The following is a 21,266-nucleotide window of genomic DNA, read 5'->3' as shown; positions in this document are numbered from 1 at the left end:
TGGCAAAGGCACTTGTTCGCTGAGAGCGTTGCCTGCTAACTACAAACTAATTAACATAACGCAAACACTTTGGAATCATGTCAAGTGTCGGCAGCACTAAGGCATCAAAGGATTACGCTCCACTGCCTCGCTGCAGCAGCCCATACACACTGGATGTCTGATAACTTCTTGCAACTGACAACCCATTTTTTTTTTTTGTTTTTTTTTTTTGCATGAAGCAAACTCGACTTGGACGCGCTTTGACACGCGCTCCCGACACTTAACGCAGCTAAAGACTGCGCTGCAGCGACTCCGTTGTTGCGGCAACTGACAGCAAACAGCTCGCCGGCATTGATGTGGCAGCTGACTCGGAGGCGACTCGCCTCGCTGCATATTAAGCACCAAGACTCGAGCGGCGCCACTGAGAGCACTGTGTCAAAGGCAACTGCATCAAGTTGCATTAAGTTTGTTGCAGCAACTGCATGTGCATTCCACGCTGCTGCTGCTGCTGCTGCAAATGAAATCTTTCAAGTAGGTTGCACCTATTAGAAAGCTGAGCTGACATTAGACACGATATCAGAAGCAACTGACTTTGTGTGCGCTTATTGAAGTCTATTCAAGGCATGGCTCGACGGAAAGCTCTTGACATGCGAGTTGCCTGACAAATTTCCAATTCAAGTATTACTTATTAATATTAGCTCAAAGTAATTCAAAAGCAAAGTCTTTTCACTACGATCTCTTGTATACGTAAGGATCCTCTAGTCTACTTGAAGACAGACTCAAATGACTTGACGTAGTTGCTTTTTGCAGCAATCCAGCTCACTTTTAGAGATACTGAGTATTGATTGAATTAATCCAGTCTTAGTTCTTCTAATTTATTACAATTGCCCTGACATGACATCAACTACAATGCTTGAGTCACTTCAGCAGTGTGTGGTTGAATGATCTTCATATTGATACTGATCTTGAGGAAACTTGTAATAGTTTTTTAACAACTTTAAATGACGTGTTCGCATGACCGTAATAACCAACTCACTCTCACGAAGTGAAAATTTAAGGCTACCAGACAAAGCTGACAAGCGTATAGCCAAGACGCAAACTCTCTCGAATAATACTCCACAGTTTCTCACACAACTCTTAGCTCCACACCAAGACCAGTAGGAGGCAATCAGGAATTGGGAAACCTAACAAACAGGCTCTGCTGCTAAAGGCACAGTATCATGGCTTATATATAGAGCATGTATATAGACACATTTTTGTAAAAGATAGCGAACAACAAAAATTGAAAATAAAGTTTGATATTTCAAATATATGTCAAGGAAACAGAACACAAATGTTAACATAATTAAGATAGAGCTTAAGAGTAATTAAAACATTTAAGAAAAGATCTGCTCCATTTGTCTGCATATAATATAATGAAAACAAAAAAAAAAAAAAAAAAATATATATATATATATATATATATATATATATATATATATATATATATATATATATATATATATATATATATATATATATATATATATATATATATATATATATATATATATATATATATATATATATATCGTCGATTTAGAGGCTTTGTGAGCAGCCGTTGTATGCACAGCTAGTGTGAACTCGAGGCCATCAAATCATTACGTAAATCTAAATCTAATAATAATAATTAAATAACTAAAATAATTTTCAAGCCTCACATTCGAATACAACACTTGAATAACCTACCGAAATTATTAAATTATAACGAGTTTTGTTGGTCTGTGTAATTATTGCTGACAATAGCATGATGTGAGGAGTACACTTGTACTCTTTAACAGCTAATAGTAGCATGCGAACCTGTTAACAGGAACAGCGGATCTTCTGAAATAAGTATGTGAGCGCATTCTGATCGTAAGACTAATAAAAGGATATCCCTTTACACATAACCGAATGACTCTCCAATTATATATATATATATATATATATATTCTACCTGATAACTATTGGAATTAAAATATCAGATCCCATAATTGATATACTCAAGTGTTCAGGCTCATCCCATGACTGTGATAAGGCTACTTTTGAGTTGGAAACTGTTTTTAAAATTGTGAAAAATGTTGCCAGAATCGCCGAGTTTCGGCCATGTAATTTATGGGACACAAAGCTGGCCATAATAAGCAATTACATAAAAGTTGATGTAATTATTAATTATTTACACAAATACACATGTACATTAATAAAAGTGAAGCACGTTGCGCGACTCCATGGCTGGTTGGCCGGTTGGCTTACATAAAAGTTGATGTAATTATGTAATGTAATTACATAAAAGTTGATGTAATTATTAATTATTTACACAAATACACATGTACATTAATAAAAGTGAAGCACGTTGCGCGACTCCATGGCTGGTTGGCCGGTTGGCTGGTCGGGTCGAGCCGCATGTGTGATGCGCAATAAATGTATTTAAATTTATTGCATAATAAAGATTAAATATTTATTTACACAACGTTTCAATTAACTTTCGGCTTTGCAGCGCCCGCGCCTGGCCGCGCCTACTCGCGCACTCTTTGTTTTTGTTTCACACCAATTTAATTACAATATTTATTGTTGAAGCTCGCGCCAGCTACAAAATGGCGGCCCCAAAAACCGGAAGTAAACAAGTTGAACGACCTTACCCGAGTCCTGCAACGCGTATCCCCACGGCTGGGAATGTGCCACATATTATGCGGCCGAGCATATCGACTACGCGTTGTCCATGCCCATGTGCATGTGCAGCTGTGGCGGCACCCAGAAACCCAGAAACTTGCCATAAATTTTAGGGCCGCACGCGCACAGCCAAAATGGCAAATGGCAAATGGCAAATGGGTTAAGGATTCCCATAGGCGAGTAGCAAGTGGCGAGTGGCGAGTGGCGACGAGTGAGCAACGGGAAGTAGAGCATTTGCTGAATTTTTGTGTAAATTTCACTCAATTGACATTGACTATGAGTCGAGTCGAGTCGAGTCGAGCATAGTCTAGGGAGTCTACCCCCCTTTGGGGCACTTCAAAGTCAACGCAGCTGCTGCTGCCCGGAAAAAATGCGGAAACTGCACGGAAACGGAAGTCGCAGTGGCTGCAGCACCGTCCCCTCCACAACGATGACATCAGCTGCGCTGGCCAGCGCCACACTTTCCTATCCACTGCCCCTATCACTACCCTGCGCCACCGACAACACCGAGCAACCGGAGCAGGACAGCTGCCCATGGAGACGGAGACGGCCAGAGGCGCAAAAGGCAACGTGTAGCACGAGGGGAGTGCAGAAAGCGCGGCTGCTGCTGTCGCTTTCAAAAATTCATATTCGTAATTGTTGACTGTATTGTCTCTAGCCCTGCTGCCAACCAGGCAGGCGACGCTACGACCACAGGATGCACTCGCTAAATGCGAACTGCAATTTGTAAGCTAAACCTTAAATTGAATTCTGAAATTGTTACTGACTGATTTTAGAGAGAGATGTCGGGTCTATCAAAGCCCAAAAGTTATAATCTAACAAAAAGATATGAAGAAAGTTTGACATATATTGGAAGAAGAGCGCATGATATTTAGTCAAATCAATACACGATTTTTGCCATGAAATGTTTTGGATACTATTGGATAATAATAATATCCAATAATAATAATCCTCGAATAGCAACTAAACTGAGTTGACTTGCATTCTATACTGTTGTTCTGGTTGAGTTTCCACTGTAGCGCTTAATATTTAAAGTCGTCTGTGCATTTTACACTTTATCTCTCGACATTTTAGAGCATACGGAACATAAAATATTTTTCTGCTAATCTTTTGCGGCGGAACTTTCAAGTTCCGGCTCAGCTTCGCAAACACTTTCCGCTCATCCGAACGGCTTTAGGCATATGTCTTGCACACTCGGCATCTGACTGTAGCCGGAAGGGATTTGATTTAGGGCCATGAGAAGCATATGGACAAGCGTAAGCTCTGAAATATGTGATCTATAAAGAGTTTTTAATGAAACCCAAATGTGGTTTGCTCTGATCTTCTGAACTATCTTAAACAGTCCCATATATATTTTGCCCTCTCTCTATCTTCCTCTCTTTCTTTGTGTCTCTTTCCCTATTTGGATGCAACCCCCATAGAGAGAATAATATATGTATTTTTAGCTTTTCGACGATAAGCGAGAAAGTCTAACCATCAATGCACTTAGAAGAGTGCCGAGTGCTGCCTGCATTATTAGTATGAGATATAACGACCACACATCATATTTATGATTATAAAAAGGCTCTCCACGCCCGCACTAGACGAGCCAAGGGAGGGCGGCGAGGCGGACTCTGGTCGGAGCTGGAGTCAAGTGCGGTTCTCTTAATTGCAGCGGAGGCCCTCGCTGATGAGTTTAATTGAAATAATGCGCTTGGCCCTCCGCGGGGCACAGCCGTAAAATGTTTTTTGTGTATGGAGCATTAATAATATTTATTATTTTTGTGTTGCGTTGTTTTTGCTTTCTTTCCCTTTTTGTCTCTCTAATGAAGTTTGTGTCGAGAAAGCGAAATGCTTAATTGCCAGCAACGAAGAGCGGAAAAGTGGCGATCGGGGCGGGTCGAGCCATTAGCCAAATGAAGCGCATGATTTGTCACAATTCTGGATTGCAGTTCCGCCTTTTCAATTGGACCATTTCACATGCCTTCAGTCGTTCACTGCGCAGCTGATGCGCTTCCAAGTGGCTGTGGAGTATGAAGAATTAGACATTAATGTCTTTGAGCTCATTTGACAAATAACTAGATGCAGAATACAGTGAGCTCTGACTAAATGCAACTGCGCTGCAAGTCCGCTCGAGCTGAAAACAATTTCAGCTCGTTTCGACTCAAGTTGTACTAACTTTGTGAATATTTTTGCAGCAGGCGAATGATCTATTGTGCTTCAAGGCGTGGCTGGGTGGGCGTGTCTCGTGGCTTCAGAGCTGCCGGCGAGGTGAATGCGCAATAAATGTGTTACCTCCAACCCAATGCAACGAGCATGTCGTCGCCGACTCCATGAGCCAAAAACTTGCGGCTGCCCGAAAAGTTAAGTGAATTGTGCAAAAGTTTTTCGCTTTTCGGTTCCAGCAAAAAGTTTTAACCTTTATCTTTCTCTCGCTCTCTACCTCTCTCTGTCTGTCGCATTGTCCGTCTCGCTATCTGTCGCTCTCTTTCTGTCTGTATGTGCGATAAAAAGCGTCCCCACACCCATGACCAGCTAAAAGGTAAATATGTCCCGGCAGCAGCAACAACAACTTGCAACAACAATGAGTGGCAACAATGGCATTGGCAATGACCAAACAATGGAACCCCATAAAATGTGCTACAAAATGCAAAAATGCCTTCTGCGGCTTCAATGCTGTGAAACTTTTATGGTAGCTGAGCTCCCCTAGTTGCCGCCAGGCAGGTGCCGCGTTGGCTGCTGCCACCTGGCCACCAGTTGCATGGCCAACCAGCATTTGATGTAAACACATCTTCCTCTGACTCCTGCCTGAATAAAGTAATAAATGTTGCACTTAATTTATTTGCAGACGCCCCATATATGATGTGAAATGGGCTGTGTCTGAGCACACACTCAAGCTGATTTGATCGAGCCGAGCCAATTGGAAAAGTTCACTTTTGAACTTGCCACAAATATGTGAACCGAACTCTATATGACTTTCCATACGTTTTTCTTTTCTATCTTGCTAACTGATTTGGGATTTTAAGAGATCTTACAACTAAGTTTTTTTTATAGATTACAAGCTTAAAATATAATAAAATAAGCAAATTTTGGAAAATTGTATGACATTAAATAAATGTGATTCCGACTATCTATCTGTCACACAACAATCGTCACAATCATCTCAATGAAACTCAACAAACAGTAATTTTATGTGGTTAAAAAGGTGCGTTGACAAAAGATTGTGGATTATCCACTACAAATACAAAAACTAACTATTTACGTAGCTATGCATACGTTTGATAAACCTTTATTTTGATAATAAATTTAAACAATTTTCAAGCGTAGTTCTGGAATCAATCTATCTATAGTGAAATGTCAAGTCAAGCTGCACAGAAACCGATTATGAGCTAATAAATGTGTTATCAACTCAAGTAGTTTTGCCAGCTCAAAGTTATAAAGCTCTAAAACAAACAACCATCACTTGCAAATGAAGGTGGCATGACTGGCCCTATATAGTATATATATTCTTGATCAATATTCATTACTATTTCTTTTTGAGCTAAAGCTCAAAATCCAATTTTGACTCATCAAAACTTAAACACTTAAATATTACTCATTATTTTCATCCTAATTATCTTCTTAATTAATTAATTAGTTTTTGTAAACAATATTTTACTCCTTTGTAGCTACGCACTTCTCATAAGCAAGTCTGCATAGCTGCATATCTCAATTATGTGTTTTATTTAAACTTTTATAAACTTCGGCTTAAGCTCATTTCGATCCACGCCATCCGCATGCTCTGCCTCAGTGTTCGCCCCATTGCAACCAAATCCAGTTAGCATTGAATATTTCGATAGCCAAAAAGTGAGAGCTGAAGCTCTAGATGTGCTTAAGAGTAAATCCCTTGTATGGCAAACACTATAATCGCATAATGAAATTGGGACTTGGGTCGTGGGACTTGTCTGCTGGCAGCTTTAGGGCTTCGGGGAGGACTATTTGAGAATACTACAAGATGATGCCTGGGTAACAGGTACATGGCGAGGTATTTCAAATATGTGCAAGCGTAACTCAATACCATAAATCAAACTGGACACTTCAGCTAAGCTGCCCGCCCTCCCTACTCGCCTCACCTGAGCTGTAAGCTGGCTTGGCAGTCGATTAATTGATTGTCTAAATGCACTTGTAAGCAACTCGACAAATCAATGAAGTGTAGTGGAAAACATGTCAGAGCTGCAAACAATGTTCAAGAGTTCCATCCGTGCAGTGCCACGCCCACACACGAGTGGCGTGCCCATTGACGAGTGCAGAACGTAATGGAGAAGGTAACTGGTAACTGCTAACTGGCAACAAAAAAAAAAGCTGCTGTCTGGGAATTGGATTTTGCGGTTTCACGTTTCGAATTACCATCGACAGCAGCTGACAGCAGATCCACGATGAAGGCAAAGGCAAAAGCGAAGGCGAAGGCGAAGGTGAAGGCAGCTCCGCACCAGAGTTAGCCATGGTTAATTGTCACTATCGTTGCTCTTCCCTCTGCTCCTGCTCCTGCTCCTGCACGCTTGGTATGCAATTATGCCATGTTGCAATGCAATGGGCGTCTCTCTCTCTCCTTTTATCTCTATCTGTCAGTGTGTGTGGCAGGAATACTGAAGAATGGTGCACTTGACGTAACTCAATCGCAGCCATTGCTGACAATTTGCCAGAATTCACAAGCGAATGACTTTGGCTGGAATTCGAGTGAGCCACGCTTCGTTGACTGCTCGGCCTCGCAGCATTTCGTTTGTTGGCAAGTTCATCAAGTTGTTAAATATTTAACATTTTTCACATCTTTCTCAATCTCTCGCCCAGCTCAGGCAGCCACTGCGCCACGTTTAATCGCGTTAAACATTTTATGAACGCTGTCCGAGCTCTAGCTTCAGCTCCAGTTCGCCTTTTTGTTGGTGCGCCAAAAAACCTTTTTGCGGTTGTCATAATTGTAATTTTGGTCACTGCAGGCTGCAGAGAATATGCATGAATTTATGATGAACGGCTCTGCCTGCACCAACAGCGGACCGCTCCGCACCGCTCTGCACCACCACAAGGCTGATACAATTTCGGCAACGTCGTCTCTGCCATAAATGTCACAGAGTGGCATTTAAATATATATATATATATATATATATATATATATATATATATATATATATATATATATATATATATATATATATATATATATATATATATATATATATATATATATATATTCGCTTTCTATGCCGTATACTATAAAGTCAGATGTGGAATATATTTGAATTTATGTAAATTTTAATTTCCATTGGTCAAAGACCGAATGCAAGGACTGAAATTGCCCAAAGGATGTGGCTAAGTGCCTGCTGAGTACAATTTTTGATTTTAATATATATTACATATATTTCGTTTTATGACAAGCAAAAGTTTTGATATGCTATTAGAGTTAAGTGCTATGTAAATTCATAGAATAGAATATATTTAAGAGACCTCAATGTTCTTTTTAATATAAATATGTGCTGGAAATGTGGCATTACAAGCAAGAATTCCGAGTCTTAAACTGAACAACATATGTCCAAAACTAGTAAGAGTCAAGTCTAGTCAAGTCAAGTCTACTCAAATTCTTTAGCTTTAAGAGATGCGATATTGACTTGTCTGTCGAACCATAAGCTAACAACTTCAATTGATTCAGGATATGTAAATATCAAAGCTCTTGAGTTTTTTGTGACTCTCGAGGCATGCTTAATAATCATTAGAGTATTATGAGTATGTGGCAAAGGGGTTTATGGGGCGACTCCAGCGGAAATAACAATTGATCCTATTTTGTTGTTGTTCTGGCCATCTCGAGACCTGCCTCAATTCGGAAAGCAAACTTTTCAGCCTGCGCAGCCATGCAATTATTTTTGCTACCCATTGTCAAATTGGAGTGAACGAGCGGATCTGCCCTCCCATCCATTTTTATTGCTGGCTGCACATTTGCACAATTCAGACGTCAACGTTTATTTTATTTAATACTAAAAACAATTTCCCATGGCTTAGAGCTGTGCCAAAAGAGCCAGCAATCATATACCAGACCAGAATAGTTAGCGATATGCAAAAATTGCATCAACTAAAATTGTTATCCTCGTTTATATGGCAGTCGAGCTGCCTGTCTGGCTAGTCCGGATGTCCAGCTGTCCGGTTGTCCGGCTGTCCGGTTGTCCGGCTGTCCGGCTAGATGGTTGTTATCAATATCTAAACATGGCTGAATTGCTCTTAAATAACCAAACAATAACTTCAAAGCAGAGTGTGGGTGAAGATGCCACAGCTGAACTGTCCTTGCGCTCTGTTTGGATGTTGTTTATGCTGCGCTACAATAAAACTGTATAAAAGTCCGCAGTCCACTCATTGGAGTGTTACGGAATGAACATGGCACAAGCAGAGCACATGAACTGGCTTATTTAACAGCTACAAGGGCAGTGTGGACGCTTATCAAATACTATCGATACTAAGTGCAGAACATTTGTAATCTAATATTTTGTGTTTTAATAGAATTGATAAGTTTTTGTAGTTAAACTAAACACTTGGTATGCATTTCATTATTCATTAAGAAATCGGATTGCTTAGTCTTATCATTATCATTCTCATTCTCATTCTCATTATCACTCTCATTATTCTTATCAGTAATCATGAGTAGTATGATGAGGCGAGGCATGATCATTATCAGGTATCATTAGTCAGTATCAGGAGCAGGAGCATGGAGCAGGAGCCGGAGCAGGAGCATGAGCAGGAGAAGGAGGCAGGAGCAGGAGCAGGAGCAGGAGCAGGGAGCAGGAGCAGGAGCAGGAGCATGGGCAGGCGCATAGCAGGGGCAGGTAGCAGGAGCAGGAGCATTATCATTATCATTATCATTATCATTATCATTATCATTATCATTATCATTATCATTATCATTATCATTATCATTATCATTATCATTATCATTATCATTATCATTATCATTATCATTATCATTATCATTATCATTATCATTATCATTATCATTATCATTATCATTATCATTATCATTATCATTATCATTATCATTATCATTATCATTATCATTATCATTATCATTATCATTATCATTATCATTATCATTATCATTATCATTATCATTATCATTATCATTATCATTATCATTATCATTATCATTATCATTATCATTATCATTATCATTATCATTATCATTATCATTATCATTATCATTATCATTATCATTATCATTATCATTATCATTATCATTATCATTATCATTATCATTATCATTATCATTATCATTATCATTATCATTATCATTATCATTATCATTATCATTATCATTATCATTATCATTATCATTATCATTATCATTATCATTATCATTATCATTATCATTATCATTATCATTATCATTATCATTATCATTATCATTATCATTATCATTATCATTATCATTATCATTATCATTATCATTATCATTATCATTATCATTATCATTATCATTATCATTATCATTATCATTATCATTATCATTATCATTATCATTATCATTATCATTATCATTATCATTATCATTATCATTATCATTATCATTATCATTATCATTATCATTATCATTATCATTATCATTATCATTATCATTATCATTATCATTATCATTATCATTATCATTATCATTATCATTATCATTATCATTATCATAATCATATTCATTATCAGTTTTCAGTTTTTACTCACCGACATCGGCTTCTCTGGGCTGACTAATATGACTTTTTCCACATTACATACTGAGAGACTAATATGCCCTGCGATCGTAGCGCACTCAAAGGACGGCCATTAATTGGAACGTCTAACTGGACAGGGCGTAGAGCCTCAATTTGTTTTAGCGCTAAAAATACAAATACAAAATACGCTCATGCTCATCTAGAGAGTGGACGAGAGTTTCCCGTGTCCCCCGCCGAAACCCGTACCAATTTGCAGCAGCCACGAACAGTTTACGTTAGATATTGTAAATTTTCGTAGGGAGCAACCACGAGCTAAAAAACAACAACTGGCAATGAAAACCACAAAAAAAGGGAGCGAGCGAGAAGGAAGGCCGGGGCGAAAAAATATGTCTATTTAAATTTGTTCTGTGGCCTCGCTGTGTTCGTCTGCGGTTCTTTTAGGTAATTTGCACATTTTACACGCCGACAGGACCAACACGCAAATGGATATCGAATCGGGCGGGTGAGCGGGCCGGCGCTGACTATAACGTAAATATTGAAATGTATTTGGCAGCTGTGCTCAAATTTCGGCCAAAAGTAAATAAGAGCGATGGTTGCTGTTCCGGCGGCGCCAGCAGAAGAACAGACTGAACATACATATGTGGCATGTTAGACCGAAGCGTGATTTGAATTTTAAAGCGCTTCCCAGCACGACCCCCTTGCTGTAATGGGTAATATGTAATCATAATGCAGCACGAATTAAAGACGCCAAAATATTAATCATACGCCGCGTGGCGCTCATTATGCGCCACTCGAGAGACCATAATGAAAAGTGAAAGGCACCAGGACGCCAACGACAAGGCTGCTTCATCTGGGCACAGGCACAGGCACAAGCACAGGCGGAAGTAAAAAATATTTAATTAAAGCTAGCGTCGCTGCAGGCTCCTCCGAAATGTGTACGCGCACAGGCGCGCAGCGGAGCTTCTAGCCAAGAAAGAAAGAAAAGTGGCCAAGTGGCGCTGGCTAAAGCTGATTTCATTTTAAGCGTTGCGATAGCAAGCCAAGCGGGAGTTGGAGTTGGTGTTGCAGTTGAAAAGCCTTTGGGGTGCCTTTCAGCTACAAAATAATAACCTACAAGTTAAGAGGAGCACTGAAGGAGGCGAAGAATGAGCAGGAGGAGAGAGAGCACCAGGTGGAAGCTATAAAAAATAGTTGAAATGAAATACACACTGCATCGATAGCCAAATTATAGCAGGCAATGCAGTTTAAGTGGAGCGCCTTGCCTGCAGTCGGACACTGGCATACCTAATAGCTGTCGCAGCTGTCGGAGCTCTGCCTGGGCATATGTGGCATGGGTGGGTGGGTCGTGTGCATGTGGGTTAATAACGTCATTTATTATGCACTTCTTTCCGGCATTTCCGGTATTTACCGCGCACGCGACACGACACATAAATGTTGCCATAAATTTAGCACTGCTCCGCCACACGGGACTCGAGAGCATGCGGGGGCGAGTCGAAATGCAGCACACGTAGCAACTGCAGCGATGTGGACGTCTTCACTGCGGTCTTAGGTACACGCTCTGAGCTGTGAGCTCTCGGCAACTGCTGCAACTTTTGCTCAAATAACTTGCAATTTATTTGGTGTGTTGCGAAAAGCAACTTCCGTTGACGCCTCCGCCATTTTGTTGGCGCGCCGCAAACGCCATTTTGTAAAGGCAACATGGCCGCAGCGTCGCTAAAAGAAATGCAAATGTGTCTGCGAATGGGAATGGGAACGGGCATGGGCATGGGAATGAGACAAGGCTGGCAAGAGGAATGGTAATGCGAATAGCAAACGCGTGCTTGCCACCTGTCTGCCACCTGCCACCTGCCACCTGCCACCTGCCACCTGCCACTTGGTCGCCGCTGCACTTATTTATATGTATATATTTTTGCGGTTTATAAAGTTTTACATTTCACTTGGCATTTTTTTATTTTTGTATTCTCGTTTTTGGATTTTACGGCGTAAACTTTACGACGTTTTATGCGGTGAAAGTGGCTTTAAATCGAACGCGAAACGAGGAGGGAGCCCAGAATCACTTGAGCTCCTCCCGCCGAGTGCCGTTAGCCTCGGCTTATATAGCGCCCATAAATTTCCATTTCGTTGCAGAACATTGGTTTCACATAGAAATTGAGTAGATACTCTCATAAATCTTGGCGAGTTCAATAACATAAATACCAAATTGAAGGTTGAACTTTTCTTCTGTGTCTTCCTCTTCTTTCTACTTTTCACTCTGCTGCATTTGCATTTATTTTATGCAGATTTCTCAGCTGAAAATAAGACCACAGAAACGGAACTGCATTAGCTGCGAGTGCTATATGTGTGTGCGCTTTTCCTGCAATATTTTGTTGCTCTTGAAACAATCCAATCTATCATTTTATATAGCCAGCAAAGCTCGCAACTCGCCAGATAAGACAGACAATGCATCATCTCAGAATGATATCTGCTGGATCATTTATTCATACAGAATTTTGTGTCGACCATTCAGTCATTAAGCGAAGCAACCGACGTGTGGATGTCTTTGTATGAAATTAATTTGCATTAAATATAAATATATATTAATATACATATATATTAATATAATAATAATAATCAATATAATAATGGACTTTAAATGAACTGAAAATCTTTGAAATCTATGCGAAAGCTATGTGAGTGAGTTTCTTCTGGATATCTATAACAATCTTGCTTTGCTTTTATAGTCTGTAGAGGCACCCAAGAGTGGAGCCTTGAAGTCAGCTACTGCTTCACTACACACTTCAGCTGCAGCCAGAGTTCCGATTTGAAATATGAAGAGAGAAGCATAAATATTATGGTAATAAATATAGTCAAATAAGTCTATATATAAAAATATAATTTATAGTATATAATATATAATATATAATATATAATATATAATATATAATATATAATATATAATATATAATATATAATATATAATATATAATATATAATATATAATATATAATATATAATATATAATATATAATATATAATATATAATATATAATATATAAAATGTAATACATAGTATACAATATATAAAATAATATATAATTTCTAATCGTCACCATGTGAAATCTATTAAATCATAAACAGAGTCGACTGAGTCATATTTGTCTCTCTGCCATCAGTTTGAAAAAGCTATAAAAGCGTCATAATAACCAGCAAGAGTACTCTAGTCGGGACTTACCGACTAGCAGATACCTTGAACTCTGATCCGCAGCTTATGCAGCGGCTGTGCTTGCACTTCGCCTTCTGAAGTGACTGAAGTGTGATTCAACAAACTTTATCCAAAGTGGACAGAGACTCGAAGATACATGTCTATAGGTCAGCTTTAGTAAGCTCAGTTAGCTATTCAAGATATCTTCTAGTCACACACTAGCTCATGAGCTTGGATTGCCCTGTACATCATACCCTTTTATTGCATTCTATTAGGGCATACAACAGCAGGCCACCCGCAGTGTCGTCTGTGGCGTCTAATTAACTTTGACTTGAAGGCGCCAACAGCAGCATTGCTCAATTGAAAAGCATTCCCTCGGCCCTTCAGCTCTCCTACCACCTATAGGTGGGGAAATAACATAAATTACTATCGCGAGAGGAGGAAAGACAACTGTTTCCGCTTGTCCGCCTGCTGTTTGTTTGCTGTCCCATTTTCCCATGCTGTTTGTTTTCACATTTATTATTTATTGCCTCAATTCTAACTAAATTTTTATCATTTTGCACTCGCAATCGGCCTGTCTGCTGAATTATGCAAAAATAATTATGCGCAAAGTGTAACAAAACAAAATACGCTTCAGTATTCTTCTAGTTTGGCCAACAAATTGCGCTCCTCCTGGACACCCAACTTCCCATCCGCCTCTTCATGATGACATTCCATGCCATGCCATGCCATGCCAGGCCAGGCCAGGCTGCGCCATAGAAGCAAATGCAGTTGTAAATATGTCCGTTTATTTGTCTGGCTATCTGGCGGGTCCTGCCGTTTGTTAGCCTGTTTATTTGTTTGCTCGCTTTGCATACTTTATTCTTGTTGTTATTGTAGCTTTTGGTTTGCACATTGTAAAATTTAAAACTCATTTGATTTACATGAAATTTCATAGCGTCGCTTTGATATGTGGCCCGAGTATCATTTGATTTTCCATACAATTCACCAAATGTCCAAAAACAGAACACAACAAGCAACACAAGAGTCGGCCAGTCGGGTATGTGCGACTAGGATATACTCTTTTAAGTACACACAGTCCAACCCGTTATCAAGCTAACTCTTCGAATCTAAGAGTCTCTCAGCTATGGAATAGACTAATCAAATCAGCCTGGGCTAACTTCATTCATCATATTTATCTACAGGATAATTTCATTCTCAGCATACCCTATGTAGAGCACCTCATTGATTACAGAGCATACTAGCAAGGCATACAACAACAATTTAAATGGGATGCGCATTTATAATTGTTTCACATTGTGCATTCCGCACACACAGAGTAAGAGGGCGAGCGGGAGAGGGGGAGGGAAAAAACTCATTTTATCTGCAATTCAAGCTGAAGCTGAGCCAAAAATAATGAAAATGTAATTTCATTCGCGAACAGATATGCCAATTCACTCAATCATTCTAACTAGCCAGCCAAATGGCCGCCCCAGAGGCATTTGTTTGCTTTTTGGGGTCTGTTGTTTTTGCTTATGAAATTAATTTTCATTGATTTGGCAAATGTTGAATTCATAATTTTGACGCATTATTTTTGCGTGAATTTCGAATTGTGTTTATCGCAAACGATGGCGCATTAAAAGATAATGAACTGTTTGCAAATTTGCATTTGAATGGGACTACCTAAACAAGTAGCATAATGCCCAATGGACTCTAATGGCAGCATAAGACAGCAGCTTTGCGAGTCACATTACAGATTTATTCAAATTTATTCCAATTACTTATTATTTATTTATAACTTAATGGTCTACCGAATATGTGAGAGCAAATCCAAGCAGTTGGCAGAGTCAGTTCGCTAACTGAGTCACTATAACCTGATTAATACAAAGTTAAAACAGCAAATGGAAACTTTCCTTCGGCTCGAGCGTTTGCGGTGAATCTGAGATGTGAAAGCCTCGACCTTCAAGTAGTTGTAAAAGAGTTTTTATACTGAACTCTTTTACAACTGAACTCTTTTACAACTACTTGAAGTTCGAGGTTTTCACATCTCAGTTTCAGCGTGTGCGAAATATAGCTGGAATACCAGAAAATTTTTATTAAATAAAATATACAAATATAAATAAAAAGATTTAAGCTGAGCTTAAGTTTCCTTAATTCATATTTTTGAGTATACCTATAAGGTCTAAAAGTATATAAAAATATATAATAATATAGATTTTTAGTTTCATTCTTTTAGCTGGATCTCATGGAAGCAAGCTATACTGCCTAACATAACCAGCTTGCCAGAATACAAGAGGATATACCCATCTCACTTGCCAGATCGGTTCATTTAATTTTCATCTCAATGGAAGTAAGCTCGACTGAAAAATAATTGATATAATCCTTGTAAGGTTTTAAAAATCATAGTATATATATTCATGAATATTTATATATATTCGAAGAGAGAGACTTCTCTTCAACTCAAAGTTAAAAATCTGTTTATCAACGGCAAGGGTCTCTGCTTAAAGAACTCTGCCTGCTGTTGATTGGGTTTATTTCATTTTGGGTAATTGTTAGATTCAAAACAGTAGAAGAAATTGCCGGCGATAAGACTTGCTGCGGGAAATATCTCTCCGTTTGCTCCCCTCTGGATGCCGACCCCACAAGAACCGCAACCTTGACATCTTAATTAACCAACTTTGGCAGCTGCTTGATGCCACTCGAGTGGGCAAGCAGCTGAAATTTCAAGAACATTTAACACATTGCCAAATCTAGCGTGACCCAAGTCGGAGCAAACTACAGAATGCCCCGCGCAAGGAGTTCATGAAAATTTTATTTACACCCTGCCAAACGGTCCGAATTAATCTCTTGGCAAATTTATTTCAAAATGTGCCATAAAAATGCATGCAAAAAAATTCAAACAGCATTTCTACCCCAAGTCAGCGAGGGTGAAAGGCAAACAAGCAGCATAGAGTTTCGCCTGCGATTTTCCTTCTTGCTCCGTGCTTGATTTTCGATTTGTTTCTTAATTTTTACGAATTTGTTCTATGCTCTTGGTTTTGGGCAAACACAGGCGACAAAGAGCATGCGATGTGGGTGTGGGTGTGGGTGCGGCAGCCCAGTGGGTAAGAGCCTCAGGCCACACTGATCCATAAATACTTCCCCTGTCAGCAGCTGATTTGCTTCTGATTTATTTGCAAATGCGAATTTGCTTTTTATGTTTTCGTATTTTTATTTACTTTATATTCGCACCACGAAATTCAGGCAGCAGCTCGCAAATGGTTGAGGCAGCCGACCTACGCCCTGCTCTGGTAGGTGTGAATGTGTTTTCTTTTACTCAACCACCCAACCACCCTCTCACACTTGGCCGATTTTCCCTCATTTTTCGGCAGCTCTTTCATTCGCCTGCCTCTTGGCTTCTCGCTATTCAGCTATTCACTGCTGCCCGACCAAAACACACAATAATCATTTCAATTTTAATGCTCCAATAATTTGGAAATAGCTACGAAGGGTTATTTAGCTTTTTTCAATCTCTCTCTCGCGCTCCCTCTCCCTCTCCCTCTAAAGAACTAGCTGTAAGTAAGCTCGGGCGAGTATATAAAGTAGAGTCGAGTGAACCTTGAGTTCATTAGGTAACTTGGCTTCATTTTTTCATTGGCGTGGCAGCGACCCCCTTTGATTTCTGTTTGCTCAAGCTGCGGAATGTAGGTCAAATTTTTTTGCAATTGCAAATAAGACGGCCACGAAGAGTGCAACTGCTGCCGAGCTGTGCTTAAAGTTACTTTGAGTTGCATCTAAGGAATACATTTCTTTTATCAGATGTCTCAAGTAATGAAATTCAACAGCGAGTCGTATATTCAATTCAGATCAAACAAGATATCAAATAACTATAATTGAGTTTTGCTATAGTTTGCTTAAAGTTTATAAATTGACTTTTTGCCTCAGCTGTGCATACATTCTGTGAATCTGAGTATATTTTGGTCCATTTACCCAAGCTTGGCACTATTTATTTAGCCTAAGATCTGTCACGCTTTAAACGAAAAATGAAGCTTTTACTCATAAATCTCTTTTTGGCACTAAGACTCTCCTAGTCTGAAGATAAATCCCAACAGAAATCTTGCCTAATCAAGCATTTGTTAATCAGAGTCAGAGTATACCAGATGGTTAACAATTGACCTCGTCTACAGATATACTCATGATTATTCAGGTCATAGGCTTACTCTGTATTCTAGTCCAAATCAAGGCTCACTTAGCTCCGCCAAGAGAACTGCGCTCTATTGAATTCGCTTTCAACCCTGCACAAAAATGAGTCATATGTTGTATAGATCAGCCCACTAGGAAATCACAGTTTACGATTCAATCATAGGGCTGGAAAGCGAAGAGCGAGCTGTATTCCCAATGCACGCGGCGCAATGAATAATGCGACAAATGTCAGTGAACGCCTAACGCCTATCAGGAATACAAAAAAAGGAGTCAGAATGTCTAAATAAATTTGCATTAGCGGCAGCAGCCAGGATGTTAAGGAAGGGGATAGCTCGACCGGGGGAAAGGGCGCGTCGCAACGTTCATATGCATAAATTATCTAGCAAAGGATGTACGCAACATTTTCATTTGGAAATCCAAAAGCAGAACTTGTTTATATTCAAATTAGTAGGCAACACAAACAGAAACAGAGACAGAGACAGAGACAGAATGCCAAAGGACGAAGCGAGCACCAAAGCTGGCGCCCATGACTCTTTGACTGTTTTTATTGTCAGCAAGGACGAAAGGGTGACAACGACCAGAGCGCTCAGGACCTTGAGCTCTGCCATTTGCCAGTTGCCAGTTGCCATTTGATTTGCTTTGCTTCGTTCTGGTTTGGTTTTGGTTCGTAATGAGCGTTTTATGAGGATGCTCCTCCTAGCCGGAATAAGCATTGCGATGCTACCCCACCTTCCAGCTGACAACTTAATTAAGTTTTCATTGTATGTGTTGGCTAAGCAAGTTGGGTGAAAGTGGAAGTGGGGCGGGCGACGTCGGTTAGTTTCTGGGCAATCAGCGCATATTGTAGAAAGCACAAATGTGTGCCACACCCACTCATTCGCGCCTGTCCCAACACTGCCAACACTGTTGAGTGGCACTTCGACGCCAGCGCGGCAGCTGGACCAACCCACCAATGAGTGGTTCGCTCTGATCGATCGCCCAGGCCATAGCGGCGCGAGCCGTAGCGTTGCAAGCAGCACTGACTGTGCAACAAATGGCTGCAATTAATTTGAGCGTTCGCTAATTAATTAATAACTGGGTCTACTGTTGCTGCTGTTTCAGCTGATTCTGCCTGCCCCGCTACCTTTTTGCATAACGACTGCGACACGGGCAACAAGTAGACCTTGGACTGGAAAGTTGTCCCTGGCAGCGGGTCTCTGCGGTGTCTTTGCTGCTGCTGCAACTCATTAAAGGCCAATTGAAATATGATTGTTGCCATGTAAATGTGACAGCTGATCAATCAAACCGGTTCGGAGTAACTGCCACAACATGTTGCCTTCGCCGACAGCTAAGATATTGTCCAGTTATCGAAGCCAAACTAAATCCATAATTCATTCGTTTTGATACCTAAGCTACAATGTCCATAAACAATTTATATACTACTAGAATAACATGTTTTCCTTTGCCTCCCCTTCCCGCTTCGAGCTGGCTTACTTTTATTGGTAATACACATCGTTAAACATCGTATTCGAAGTATTTCAGTACGGATTACAATTCCTTTTATACTGGCCTGATCATCATTTGAACGAACTTAAGTGTTTTGGCGTGCCATGTAAACCAATTTATTCCAAAAGTTTGACTTTCCGATTCCGGCAGCTTGTACAATCCGTTTAAATCACTATAAGTAAAAAAAAGATGTATATATATATATATATGTATATATATAAATATATTCCCTTTAACGCTTATCTGAATTATAGATTCTGTTACCTCTGAGTGCAGCTGTTGTACCACCAGCCAGCAGTAATCCATTCTGCGCAATGTAGTGACTTGTGATTATCGTGATCTGCATCTGGGGTAGAGAATTCCATATGCAGATGAGCAGCCATGGAGTCACCTCCGTTACCAGAGTAGTCTCCCAGTGATATAAGTTTAAAGTTGTCTTCGTTTGGCCCAACGAGGAAGTGGCTGTATCGCGCATATCTGTCTTCACCATTGAAGTCCTTTAGATAAATATACAACTCGTGCTTTTGGGATATTGTCAACAGGTGTATCTTCTCGAGGCCTAGGAAAAAATCTCCGTTCAAATTACCGAAGCCAGACCGGTACACTTCCCACTTGCGATTGAAGCTCACGGAGCCGTCTATACGACGCTGAATTACGGTCCAACCGGAAGTAATCAGAGTCGAGTCACAGGACACTGGAAAAGGGTTCAATCCAGGTACTTTTATTTTGTATATTCCGGTGCTTTTTCCTAAGCAGCTGTTGGTTATGTTCTGCGACATTTCTGTTTCAGTGGTAAATTGGATATTTGCCTTTTCTATGTTGCTGATCGTCAAGGAGTCCAAGAAGTGCTTAAAGGACTCTTTGAGCTGCTGCATTTGGATTATTTCCGCCTGAAGCGAGATTAGTGGTTGCTGAAGGTGTCTAACAATGTCGTCAATGTAATTTCTGCACCGGGAGTCAACACTGCTTGAAACATTGATAAACTGGAATATATAGAATGGATTGTCAGTTATAATGCTCAACAGTATAATATATATAGTATATTCTTGATAACTCAGACGAACTGATTTATCCAACTGTCCGTAGTCCACAAAAACTAGAGATATCAAATTTATATATATATAAATATATATATATATATATTTAAATATTTATAATATATATTTATATATTTATAATATATATATATATATTTATATATATATATATATATATATATATATATATATATATATATATATATATATATATATTTATTGGATAATTTTCATATATTTTGTCATTTCCATGTTATCAAGGAGAAATTGGATTTTAGCCATATTTTACACAGTCCAAGTTTCTGAGATGATACTTCTAGGTTTTATTTCATTATTTATTTTTATCACATCATATCAATTGAGTCTTACGTCAAAATCTTTCGTATATGTACTTACCGCAGTCGCTTCGATCCCATTCAATAATCCTGACAGGATAACACCAAAAATTAGCAGCATTATCCGGAATATACACATTGAAATTACTAGCACTGGCCCAAGTCAAGTGTACTCATTGGAATATAATTTCAAACTGAATGCTGCTAAAGTGCGCAATCAGCACTTAGAGCTCATTATCTGAAACGTCAGCAGAGCTTATCAAGCAAGGTTTATTATACATATATACATATAAGGTGTAAGGTATATATGGGGAGGTGAAGGTGCTCTTTGGAGTAACACGAGAGTGCAGCCTCAAGTCAATTGCAGCTGGAATCGGCACTCAGCAGCTGAAGTCTTGCTTGGCATATAATACTAGTCATCGGCTGTTAAGCTATACTATAATTCATTATTCTCAGTAACATATATTATTATATTAGTATTGAGCTCTGTTCCTTGCGCTTGAGATCATCTTGATGTCTGTCACTGGGAACGGCAAATAAATATATGTATGCAGCTGGCAGAAGTAATCGAATTGTATAGAGTATATGTATTCGTGTCCAGAATATAGGATGTATTTGATCTGGTCGATCTCAAAAACTACAAAAACTACAAATTTGCTAGTCACAGTATGAACTGAATGAACTGAATGAACTCTAGGATTAAACTTGT

The 21,266-nt window shown here is 39.4% G+C and overlaps 1 protein-coding gene across 2 annotated transcripts; it reads right to left on the bottom strand.

The window, feature by feature from the left end:
* Nucleotides 1–19,139: 19,139 nt before the first annotated feature.
* LOC111600559 (ficolin-1-like) lies at nt 19,140–20,810 on the bottom strand. 2 transcript variants are annotated; one of them, XM_030223238.1, is made up of 3 exons: nt 20,619–20,810; nt 19,450–20,168; nt 19,140–19,357 (listed from the first exon to the last, which is right to left on the bottom strand). In XM_030223238.1, exons 1-3 carry the CDS (start codon nt 20,694–20,696, stop codon nt 19,240–19,242), a joined length of 915 nt encoding a protein of 304 aa, XP_030079098.1. In that variant the 5' UTR covers nt 20,697–20,810; the 3' UTR covers nt 19,140–19,239. The 2 variants fall into 2 exon arrangements, with proteins under 2 accessions (XP_030079098.1, XP_030079099.1); XM_030223239.1 differs by having other exon boundaries at nt 19,450–20,130; nt 20,619–20,809.
* Nucleotides 20,811–21,266: the final 456 nt, after the last annotated feature.

The sequence above is a fragment of the Drosophila hydei genome, unplaced genomic scaffold, assembly GCF_003285905.1.
Source record: "Drosophila hydei strain 15085-1641.00,03,60 unplaced genomic scaffold, DhydRS2 tig00000149-arrow-pilon, whole genome shotgun sequence".
Taxonomy (NCBI): domain Eukaryota; kingdom Metazoa; phylum Arthropoda; class Insecta; order Diptera; family Drosophilidae; genus Drosophila; species Drosophila hydei.
This window is presented reverse-complemented; position numbering and strand designations above follow the sequence as displayed.